This window comes from Oryx dammah, unplaced genomic scaffold, assembly GCF_014754425.2.
Source record: "Oryx dammah isolate SB20612 unplaced genomic scaffold, SCBI_Odam_1.1 HiC_scaffold_3, whole genome shotgun sequence".
NCBI lineage: Eukaryota > Metazoa > Chordata > Mammalia > Artiodactyla > Bovidae > Oryx > Oryx dammah.
In genome coordinates, this window is record NW_024070187.1 from 6,798,516 (window position 1) to 6,811,439 (window position 12,924).

The window sequence follows — 12,924 nt, forward strand, 5'->3', positions numbered from 1 at the left end:
GCCCAGCTTTTCTCATGATGTACTGTGCATATAAGTAAAATAAGCACAGTGACAAAAATACAGCCTTGACATACTCCTTTTCCTATTTGGAACCTGTCTGTTGTTTCATGTCTGGTTCTAACTGTTGCTTCCTGATCTGCATATAGATTTCTCAAGAGGCAGGTCAGGTGGTCCGGTATTCCCATCTCTTTCAGAATTTTCCACAGTTTATTGTGATCCCCACAGTCAGAGGCTTTGGCATAGCCAACAAAGCAGAAATAGATGTTTTTCTGAAACTCTCTTGCTTTTTCAATGATCCAACAGATGTTGGCAATTTAATCTCTGGTTCCTCTGCCTTTTCTAAAACCAGCTTGAACATCTGGAAGTTCACGGTTCACGTATTGCTGAAGCCTGGCTAGGAGAATTTTGAGCATTACTTTGCTAGCATTGAGATGAGTGCACTTGTGTGGTAGTTTGAGCATTATATACAACTCCATGGACTGTATATAATTCTCCAGGCCAGAATACTGAAGTGGGTAGCCTTTCCTTTCTCCAGGGGATCTTCCCAACCCAGGGATCGAACCCAGGTCTCCCGCGTTGCAGGCAGATTCTTTACCAGCTGATCCACAAGGTAAGCTCTTTCATAATGTTAATGACTTTCAAAAGGATATCCCTGAATGGCATGTTGGGAGAAATGAAAGCATAGTAATGCAAACTCTTGAGTCAAATGAATTCTGTGAGTGGGTATTTCCAAGGCACCTAGATTTTTCATCAGATTCAAAGACAGTACACATATATGCATGTATGTTAATCCACTGTCATTTATTGAGTCTACTATGCAACAAAACTTGGCAATATATCGATTAAAAATAGAATAAAACATGATGCTTTCTATTAAGGAATGCACAAACTATTGGAAGAGAAAGATAATTGATTACAGTATTGGGGGCAAGTTATGTTACAGTTATGCCATGTTCTATAAGAATACAGAAGAGAAACTGGAGAGTTGGGGGAATTTTTATATAAAAAGATGATAAATAAGCTCAGATTTTCTGGAAGGTATGCCAGCCTGAGGTAGAGGCACTTGAAGGCACAGAATGAGATAACAGGTCCTGTATGCTGCTGCTGCTGCTAAGTCGCTTCAGTCGTGTCTGACTCTGTGCAACCCCAGAGACTGCAGCCCACCAGGCTCCCCCATCCCTGGGATTCTCCAGGCAAGAACACTGGAGTGGGTACAGTAGGGAACTACAAATTCTTCTGTACGCGTGGAGTGAGAGGTGGATATATGAGATTATTGAAAAAAGAAACCATAAAGATGCGTAGGAGCCAGGCTTAATGTTTTTTCCAAGTTAAAGATTTTTTGTTTGTTTATCCTATAAGTTATGCGAAACCATGAAAGGATTAAACAAAGAATAACATAATATTCATTTCTTTAATATCTAATTTCTTAAAAATATCTATTTCAATGAGTTGAGAATTTACAATATTCCTATTTTTCTTAACTGTAGAATCAAAAAGATTTCATCATGCTTTCTTGGACTATTCTTAATTTCACAGTGGCAAGTAATTATATAATACTAGTTAGCCATGAAGAACACTGATAGAAAGATAGGGCTAATATGGAAAGTAGGAAACAAATGAAATAAAGTGTCTTTTGGCTTTGCAAATTTAAAAGTCTAAATTTAATAGAACAAAAATTGTTTTAAATGTTTTGTTATATGTAATATCAATAAGATTTATTGTTTTAAGACAAATATATAGTTTTTTATTCATAGTTCTTTAAAAGTACATTTGACATTTTTCCTTAGCTATAACTGTCTGTTTATTATAGCTTTTTTTCAAAAGCACTTATTATTTGTTTTTCACTCAAAAAATGGGTTGCTTTTTCTAGATAATGGCCAGAAATTTTAAGCTATTCACACATTTTCATGGTACCAGGTAACTGAGTCCTATTAAGAGGTGACGTGCATCACATTAAGGCCAGTTTACCTAGGAGTGCAGAAGCAGTGTGTTGCAGTGGTGGAAGCACCGAAACCCAGAGTCACAGAGGCTGAGGTTCTCTTCAGAAAAACACAGCGTGACCTTGAGTCTAAAATTGGGTGATCAAGTAGAGAAATTTTGTGGTTCTTTCCAGCTTTAATTATCCATTGTTTCACGTCAGGCTAATTCATCATCACTTGTAAAAACCGGCCAAACATTTAGTGCTCCATAAAAAATTTCCTGGATCCTGAATTTCTTTCTCTTGAAAGCAGAGAATCTGCTAGAATGTAGTTATATTAAAACCAGGCTTACTGTTACTCACATTTGGATATGACCCTAAGTCAAGCGATGCCCCTAAAACATAGCTATTCTTGAGTTTAGTTAATTATTTAGAAAACATTTAGTGACATCTTACTAGATTTAAAACATTAATCCAGATACCATGGGAAGCACAAAAATGAAACACACATAGATCATTCTGCAAGAATGTCCCCTCATGTAGGAGAAAAGGTGCTATATATGTACACAAATAACTGTGTAGCGAGGCAGGTGTTAGGTGACATATGGGACAGATAGGAAACAACTGGAATGAGTAAATACTAATTCTCCCTCTGATATATCACTAAATAATTACATTTTATATCCTTCACTGTTAGTGTTCCATAATTCTTTATTATTGTTGTCTTTAATGTAACATTTTATGTGTGTGTGCTGGTTTTAAGAGTATACATGTTCAATGTAGACATAAAAATTAGGCAAATGAGCAAAAATCATCTTTAATCTTATGATCTAGGGCAACCATTGTTAACATTCTGCTGAATTCATTCTAGTTTATTTGCATGCTCACATCTAGTTTTCCAATAACTCACTTTTTTCATTAAATATAAATATTTTCTTTATCATTAAAAATTATTATACAATGTATTTTTTAATGGCTGAATGTATTCCACTATGGGGGGAACATAATTTGCTCCTGTAGTACCCCTACCCCATTGTTGGACATTAAATTTCATTCATTCACATATGAAATACTACTTCTTACCAAGTTCTGGAGTATCACTTAAGCTCATAATTACTATCTTTCAAATCTGGTATAATTAAAATTTTTTTCTTTCCTGTAGCTAATAACTACTTGATTCTATCAGATTTTCTCATTCTCATTCAGTCCTTAAAAAGTGTCATGTTGCTCAATTACTAGCATGCCTACTTGTACCTGGACCTTTCATTTTCTTTTCTTTTTTAAAAAAACTCTACTTTGTATTGGGGTATAGCCAGTTAGCAATGCTGTGATAGTTTCAGGTGAACAGCAAAGGGACTCAGCCATACATAAACATGTATCCCTTCTCCCCCAAACTCCCCTTCCATATCCAGGCTGCCACATAACACTGAGCAGAGTTCCATGTGTTATACAGTAGGACCTTTCTTAATGTTAACACAAACTTTATCCAGACATTTTATTTTGGGATGGAGAATTCATGGGAAACAGGCCGTGGGAAACACTCCTCAGTCTGTTCTGCAAGGCAGACCTCACTAACTAATGATAGTAGTCTTTCCTTGGCTAAGACGTGGGCTGAGTCTGGAAGTGCGCTTCTTAACCACAAGTCTCTAGGGAACTACAGTTGCTTCCAAAAATTGGAGTTTGCGTGCCAGATGAAGTTAATTTGGATTCCTTGAATATATTTTGGTATCTAACAAGGTCTGTCATTTATTTTGAATCCCAGGATTTATCTGAAAGTAATTGTCTACTGAAGGTTTTCTGAATCAGAAAAGAACAAGTTCTGGGAAGTTTTTTCTCCTGTTTATGACCTGTGAATCTCCTCAGCAAGACAAATTTGCCAAAGGTTATTGATAAAGGCCTGAAAAGTAGCACACTTTGCTAAACATTTGAAGGGTTTGTTCAGTTAGTTTAGTCCAAATTAGTATTCAAGATTAACATAAGCTTTACTATGAGATGTTTTTCAGTTAAGATAATAATACGGTTTTTAATTAGTAAAAAATAAATAATTGTAAATATATTGGACATGACCAATGCAAAGAAATAGAGGAAACAATAAAATGGGAAAGACTCGAGATCTCTTCAAGGAAATTGGAGATACCAAGGGAACATTTCATACAAAGATGGGCACAACAAAGGAGAGAAATGGCAAAGACCTAACAGAAGTAGGAGAGATTAAGAAGAAGTGGCAAGAATACACAGGAGAACTAAACGAAAAAGGTCTAAATGACTCAGATAACCACCATGGTGTGGTCACTCACCTAGAGCCAGACATCCCGGAGGGTGAAGCCTAGTGGGCCTTAGGAAGCCTTACTATGAACAAAGCTAGTGGAGGTGATGGAATTCCAGCTGAGCTATTTAAAAATCCTAAAATATGATGCTGTTAAAGTACTGCTGTCAATATGCTAACAAATTTGGAAAACTCAGCAGTGGCCACAGGACTGGAAAAGGTCTGTTTTCATTTCAATCCCCAAAGAAATGCCAGAGAATCTTCAAACTATTGTACAGTTGTGCTAATTTCACATGCTAGCAAGGTAATGCTCAATATCCTTCAAGCTAGGCTTCAACAGTATATGAACCAAGAACTTCCAGATGTATAAGCTGGATTTAGAAAAGGCAGAGGAACCAGAAATCAAATTGCCAACATTGGCTGGATCATAGAAAAAGCACGGAAATTTAAAAAAAAATCTACTTCTGCCTCACTGACTAAAGCCTTAGACTGTGTGGATTACAACAAACTGGAAAATTCTTAAAGAGATGGGAATACCAGACCACCTTACCTGCCTCCTTAGAAACCTGTATTCAGGTCAAGAAGCAACAGCTCGAACTGGACATGGAATAATGGAGTGGTTCCAAATTGGGACATCAGGTACATCAAGGCTGTATCTTATTACCCTGCCTATTTACAGAGTACATCAGGTGAAATGTTGGGCTGGATGAATCCCAAGCTGGAATGAAGATCGCTTGGAGAAATATCAGCAACCTCAGATTTGCAGATACAACTCTAATGGCAGAAAGCAAAGAGGAACTAAAGAGCCTCTTGATGAGGGTGAAAGAGGAGAGTGAAAAACCTGGCTTAAAGCTTAACATTCAAAAAATGAAGATCATGGTATCTGGTCCCATCACTTCATCACAAATTGATGGGAAAAAAGTGGAAACAGTGACAGATTTTATTTTCCTGTACTCCAAAATCACTGTGGACAGTGACTGAAGCCATGAAATTAAAAGACACTTCTCCTTGGAAGAAAAGCTATGACAAATCTAGACAGTGTATTAAAAAGTGGAGACATCACATTGCTGACAAAAGTCCATATAGTCAAAGCTATGGTTTTTCCAGTAGTCACGTGTGGATGTGAGAATTGGACCATAAAGAAGGCTGAGTACTGGAGAACTGATGCTTTCGAATTGTGGTGTTGGAGAAGACTCTTGAGAGTCCCTTGGACTGCATGGAGATCAAACCAGTCAATCCTCAAGGAAATCAGTCCTGAATATTCACTGAAAGGACTGGTGCTGAAGCTGAAGCTCTAATACTTTGACCACCTGCTGTGAAGAGCTGACTCATTGGAAAAGACCCTGATACTGGGAAAGATTGAAGGCAAGAGGAGAAGGGGGTGACAGAGGATGAGATGATTGGATGGTATCACCAACTCAATGGACATGAGTTTGAGCAAGCTCTGGGAGATAGTGAAAGACAGGAAAACCTGGCATGCTGCAGTTCATGGGGTCACAAAGAGTCAGACACGACTTAGCGACCGAACAACAACAATTGGTCATGAATGATCTAGTTTTGAATTCTTCTATGTTAAATACAACTAATTTGGTTTAGAAAGTTCTAAATTACAATACTACTAAGGATTTCTTAAGCGCCAAAGCAACAGTTGTTTAAAAAAATCAAATAAATGATTACCCGTTCACAGTCCTATTGCTCTTTGATGAAAGGAAATAGAAAACAGTAGAATTTTACAGATTATAGATTAAGGAGTCTTAAAATTATGGTGATAATGTTACCATATTAAGAATATTTTAACTGAGTTTTTAGTTCACAATCAGGCATTGGTTTAACTCTTTTGGTTGAATTGAGGGAAAAAAAGAAGAAAACCATATGAAATGATTCCAAAGAGACTTCTATTTGTAAAGAAGATAGAAGAACCAGGTTATTTCTGATATATAAATCAGAATTATTTATATTTTGGCCAGTAGGAAGGTTAATAAACTTCCAAAAGGCCAAATGCCATACAAATTCAGACTATAGTGATTTTTGGATATATATGCTGATTTTGCCCAAAGATGAGTTACCCTTACTTACTTTTATCTCATTTTCTAGGAGCTGAGAAATAGATAGCTATTGAATACTAGTAGACAATGAAAAATATCTGCAATTTTGATTGCAAGACCAGTAAAATTAAGGTCAAGAGAGGGTTCTTAGAATTGTTTTCCCATTTGGAGAATTACATTAAAAAAAAATCTTGAATATTGCTGACATTAGGGACAAATTTAATGTAAATAAATACAGCTTTACATTTTATATCAGTGATTTTCAGAAGGGAAATAAAAATCCCTTCTTTTCCTTATACATCTTACTTCAATTAGTTATTTCTCATAAACTCTATGACACTTGCCTCAAATACAAATAAATACAAATGGTTCCTTTGGGAGCTGACACCCTGGTATTAAGAAATAAAGAAGAATAGTAGTAGCCCAACAAAACAGGCTGCTTTGCCCTGGCCTGAGACAGCAAAACAAGATCTAACATGAATGTTCCAGTAATGAACATATTTACTTATCTAATTCCTCTCCCATTTCATTTCTACTTTTACTTTAAGTAAGAAAAAAATAGAGGTTCAGTCACCTAAATGAAAAACTGGTCCCATTAGGAACAGAAGAGTTTCATAGGTGAAAATTTTATTCTGCATAAAAGCAAGAATATCTGAATTTTGATCACTTTCCAATGCAGAGAAGTGTTTGCTAGAGCACTTCCTTGGTTCTTCTGTAAGTTCCTCATCTTATTACTACTTGAAGAATTAGTTTCCCCCATTACTAAATGTGGTTCCATTTAGTTATTAGTTACTGTTTTATAACTGAAACTTCATATTGATTTGGCTGATAACTACCAAAACCCTGCCCTGTTTTTCATCTGTTTTGTCACTTTTCATTATCTATTTGGAGAAAAGCTCAAAGTACTTACTGGGTTGAGGACCACAGTGAAGAAAAGTTCACCTCCCTGGATACTCTTGTCCAGCTCTTTAGGACCTCCTGGATATTCTTTATAGAAAATCGTGTGAGTGAAAAGCCCACAGGTTTGTCTTGGAAGAACCTGAAGGAAGAACGAACAAGTAAGGAAAAAGTTCCCTTCAACCAATTAATATGCTGACATAGCTTCTTCCCTCATGGAAGATAAAGCTGGTGTCATTATTCAACTCTTTACTGGGGTGATTTAGTTGCCAAGTCATGTCCAACTCTTGAGACCCCATGGACTATAGCCTGCCAGGCTCCTTTGTCTGTGGGATTTCCCAGGCAAGAATATCGAAATGGGTTGCCATTCCTTCTCCAGGGGATCTTCCCAACCCTGAGATCGAACCTGAGTCTCCTGCATTGCAGGTGGATTCTTTATCTCTGAGATCCTTCATCCCCCAATTCCTTCATAATCTGGAAAGTGGGGATGACATCACTATAGGAGGAATACTGAAGACAGTGGAAGAAATATGTGAAAACTAAGACAGACTTTGAATTATTTTAGCCACTTATCTATTTTAAATCTCCAAGTCATTACTTCTGTTATGAAATCTAGTATGTTCCAACATCTTAAGAAATAAAACAAAAAAAGTAAAAATGAAATTAAAACATATTGGATTTGACTGTGCTATACATTGTAATTCTCGTACAGCAAAAAATTTAAGGATAATACTTCTATCAAATTCTACACATGCATTAGAAAATGAAGTCAGTTAGTAACTTAATATGATTCTTAGGAAATAACATTTTAAATTAGAACAAATATTTGAGACACAAGTCATAGTTTCAGCTCTACTTTGACAGGACCACTGTAGATTGTAGCAACAGCCCCAGGTTCTAAGTCTGAAGACTGCCAGTTCCAAAAGAAAGAAAGAGATTATGCATTTGGTTAGCAATTTTTGTAATGTATCACAAACAAAATGATAAAAAGGTCACTTAGTAAAAAGTATTCTTTTTATCTTTGGTATATTAAGCCATTATTTATTTCAATTACACATATTTGTGATAAGGATATTTTTTTTCAAATTCTTACAGCTTTCCTGGTAAAATGGCAGTATAATTTTAAAAGGGTGAGCAAAAGCTGTGCAAGATGGTATAATCTTTAGCTAAATTTTATTTAATGACTTCTTTATGATCTGCATTTGTCATTATTCACTTGAAGTGGTAGAAAATGAATGAATATATTTAGGAGAGATACAAATTTTACAGATTTTTAAATAAGCAAGTCTTCAGCTTATTGTCCTAAGCAATCAATCTCCATTTTTTCTGTCTTGATTCTTAAAAGTACAGTTGGTTCAGTTAGTGTTGTCAAAATATTACTGTACAGGACTCCCCATGCTTTGCAATTCCCTAGAAATATACCAGCTCTTTTTCTTTCATTTGAATGTGCATTATAATAAATTTCAATCTAGTCCTTGAAAGTTTTCTTAGAAAACATGATTCTCAGCTCAATCAATATATTATATATTGCTGTGTAAATCAAAACTGAACATGTCCTATTTATTTTGGTAAACTGGTTCAAGTTATATCCTTAGAAGCTATTTTATCTTGATGAGATCATTCAGAGAACTTCAGTTTAATTGCAGAGTATTAGCTCTGATGATATTTATGTTTAAAAGCATTATATATTCTCATAATGTTATACACAAAATCAACAACAAAAAAGAACTAAGTGCCAAAATATTCTAACCAAATCAAATATATTCCTTAATAACTCATGGAAATACAATTTCCTGGAAATAGCAGTTATTTCACAAATAACCAATTCAAAATTCTATGCAAGTCCAGGTGGGAGAACACAATGGTATATCCTTTATATTCAAGAAGGATTTAAAGTGTATGGGAGGTAGTGTATGGGAGGTAGAAAGAATTATCCCAAAGCTAAATAATGAAATGCCTACATGTAATTAAATGCCAGGTTAATTTTACATTTTAAATATGCATGATTCTGAGTCACTTTTAGCATTTAGTTTGAATATCTTGCTTGAAAAACTGTGGTAACATAAAGAGCCAACTTTGGGACTTGATTATCTAGCTGATTCTATGCAATAGAGAGAGACAGAAGTGAAAAGATATTTGAGCCTCATTTATTTCTCAAATTATTTGTATTTGAACAGAGGGAAGAGGAAGTGTTAGGCTTTAACTTGCAACTGTGGGGAGGATCACGCTTGCTGAGAGGATGAGAGTCACTGTGAGCCCTAGGATGGTCAGTGGGCCACCGAAGGAGGCTGGAGACCATGAGCGTGGAGGAGGGTCATATCCCATTGCTTTGCTCCCTAATCCCAGTGCTACAGGACACTGACCATGTTTCCTGAAATAGCTCTCTTGTGTTAGAGAAGGAATAAGAGAGGTTTTAGGCAATCTGCTCTCTAGAACTGTTTCTGGGAGTGTAACACTATCAAATTCAAACTCTCATATATTGATAAGTCCCTGGAAACCTTATAGCTGCTGACCCTAACTAACTAGGAGATGGTTATGAAAACCGTAATCACAAGAATCTCCACTGCTGCTGCTGCTAAGTCACTTCAGTCGTGTCCGACTCTGTGCGACCCCATAGACGGCAGCCCACCAGGCTCCCCTGTCCCTGGGATTCTCCAGGCAAGAACACTGGAGTGGGTTGCCATTTCCTTCTCCGATGTATGAAAGTGAAAAGTGGAAGTGAAGTCGCTCAGGCGTGTCCAACTCTTAGTGACCCCACGGACTGCAGCCCACCAGGCTCCTCTGTCCATGGAATTTTCCAGGCAAGAGTACTGGAGTGGGGTGCCATTGCCTTCTCTGAGAATCTCCGCTAATGGACCTAAAGCCAATATCCTATGTGTAAGGCCTGAATTAGGGCTTCCCCGATGGCTCAGTGGGTAAAGAATCTGCCTGCAGTGAAAGAGATGTGGGTTCAATCCCTGGGCCAGGAAGATCTAGAGGAGGAAATGGCAACCCCCTCCAGTATTCTTTCCCGAAAAAATCCCATGGACAGAGGAGCCTGGAGGGCAATAGTCCAAAGGGTCACAAAGAGTCAGATATGACTGAGTGATTGAGCATGCATGCACAAGCAAGGCCTGAATCCACAGCAACTGCCAATAAGTGTTCCTGGTAAATGCCACCCATGAGGCTGCTGGGAGGGTTGGTGGGAGTCTCTACCAGTGGGTATCTCCATTAGAAAGAGTAAGTAAATAATCAGGTCTGCCGTCTAATTGCTTTGAGGTCTCTGGCTCTCTTCAGAGAGTCACATTTAACAACCAGGGATTAGGATGGGATGTCTTGGTTTTCCATCAGTTCCTTACTGAATAAAGAGAAAAACTGCCCTGTAATGCAATAGGACTGGAGCCTCAGAGCCTCTGGTTAGGGCACAAACACTTTGAAATGTGGTAAGTCTTTATGTTCCCAGTGGAGTTACAAAATGATATGTTATGGGAATTCAGAGGAGAATAAGACCAGTGTAGGCCGGACCTAGGTGTTGAACTGCTAGACATACACCAAGGTGCTTTATGTTATATAAGATACGGGACTTGATACTGAGGAATAAATGGAGTGGTCAGAAAGTCTTTCAAGGTTGAAAGGATGACAAAGGCATGGACACAGTGATGTTGCTGCAGACCTTTTTGGCTGGAGTGAGTCTGTGCTTACTATGGGAAAATAGGAGCTAGAAAGGTAGACTGAGTTTAAATTGGTTTTAGGTCCCTGCAGAGCAAGTTAAAGGGTGTGGAAACAACTGGAAAGAATAAGTTAGGAAGGTCAAGATGAAGGCAGCATTTTAGGATTAAAAGGTTGGCACTGTCTGTGGGATGGACTATGGTAGCGGGTGGATAGAAGCTGTAAATAGATGAAATAGGAATCAGCCCTGTGGTTTACAAGTCAGAGCCAAGGCAGTGAATTAGCCTGTGAGAAAGGTAGTGAATATTACAATATCATGAAGGAATTATTGATGGAATGTAGAGGCTTGGTTGGACATGGGGTGGGTAGTGCAATGTTCAAATCACTGAAACTGAATTAGGAATAGCAGGACCAATAGCTGGAATGGAGGGAAGATAATAGGTTTCGTTTGAGGTCTTATGAGTGATTTGTAGACAGATCCTCAAAACCCAGGTGATCAGAATACGGGTGTGATCTAAATGTGTGTCTAAACGTGTGTCTAAAGCAGGAGACCTATGCCTAACACCACAGTACTCTTTAGATCTTCTGATTTGGGAAAAAATTAGGATTTTTTCCCTAATTACTTACTTTGAGAGGCCTCACAAAGTATTAAGTAACAATATATTTTGACAATATATATTTGTCACCAGTGTAAAAACACAAAACCAAATAGAGACACTTTGGAGAGAATTTGACAACAGATATAAATGACTTAACATCATCTCTCATTTGTACTCTGTATTATGACTTGTTAATGATTATGCAGGACATGTGGCTTCTTGTAAATACTTGAGTGTTTTTTTTTTTTTAGTCTGACATTGATAAAGAGGACAGTTTGGCTTGGCATGGTTAATATAGAGAGAGATGGTGTTAGTTTTACATGCTAAGTAACTGATGAAATGATGGCTTCTATAAATTACCTGCAAGTTAGATGTAATGTCTCTTTAGTGGTTTAACATCAGTGTCTGCTTATTATCAGTAATGTCAGTAAAATATCACTTTAAAGTTATGTTTGAAGAACTGAAACAAAATGACTATAACTGAAACATCCTTTGCTTGGATGTGAAAACTATGTTTCCTGCTGCATGGAGCTTTCCCTCTGTTAAGCTTTTAATACTTTGTTCTTCTCTTTGCTTCTTTCGGGCAGAATGTGGTGTGCCCTACCCATACCACAGATGCTCACCATGATGTTTTTGTGGATGAAGCCCCTCCGGTATCTAGCTGGTTTCAGGTGTGGATATTCTTCAGTGCTGGTGATTCTAATATTCCAAACCTTCTTCCAGGCTTCATATAGCTGAACATGTACAGGGTAGACGCCTGAATGGTGAGGGGCCACTGCATAGCCCATGTCAGTAGGAATGCCGTGCTCCTAAGACCAAGCAAATGTTAGTTAGAATGTGGGAAGATTTATCGGCATCCTATTTTTACCCCAGGATTTTCACATATGCTATAAATACATTTGCTTCGGTCCATCATTAGTTAATTATATGGTAAAATTAAAGTGATGAATATGAAGAGCTCTAGACTTCATGAAGCCCTGTAGCCATTCCACCAGTCTCGATGATGATGGGTTTGTATTGAGAGGCAGTGAGAAGGACTGGCGATTTTAACGAATCCTGTGAAAGAGCTTGCATTCAGGGTATCCTGTCACAGCCACATCTTCTTCTCTCCTCATCATCTCAGAAAGTTACATGACAAACACTTACTGTAAAGAACACTCAGTACTTCCCACAAAATGAAACCAACACTTACGAGAGGGACAAAACACATCCTGCATTCGTTACTTGCTAACAGGATTTTACTTTGCCTGTATCCCAGTTTCTACCAACTTTGCCGCATTTCTGTTGGTCTCTCAAGGAGAGGGCCAGTAACAGACAGTGTCCCCTGCCTTGGTAGAAGCACACACTTTTGACTAGAAAACGTGGTAAACATGTTATAGACCAATTTTCTTTGAAGCCAAAGCTTGGTTACAGTGAAGTAGGAAGTACCGAAAGAACCTAACAATCTGGAAATTCAGCTGGTTTGAAATCCAGCTTTGGTAAATAAAATGAATCCAGCTTAAAAATTTTCTAAGTTAAACACACACGCTCCCTCTCTGTCCCCCTTCTCTC

At 37.6% G+C, this 12,924-nt stretch overlaps 1 protein-coding gene across 1 annotated transcript in view; it reads right to left on the minus strand.

Moving 5' to 3' along the window:
* NDST3 (N-deacetylase and N-sulfotransferase 3) overlaps window positions 1-12,924 on the minus strand; it is a 166,409-nt gene that overhangs the window by 66,201 nt on the left and 87,284 nt on the right. The window contains exons 4-5 of the mRNA XM_040237403.1: window positions 11,997-12,182; window positions 7,140-7,268 (exon numbers count right to left, since the gene is read on the minus strand). Of these exons, the coding sequence (XP_040093337.1) occupies window positions 7,140-7,268; window positions 11,997-12,182 (315 nt within the window). The remainder of the gene's footprint in view (window positions 1-7,139; window positions 7,269-11,996; window positions 12,183-12,924) is intronic.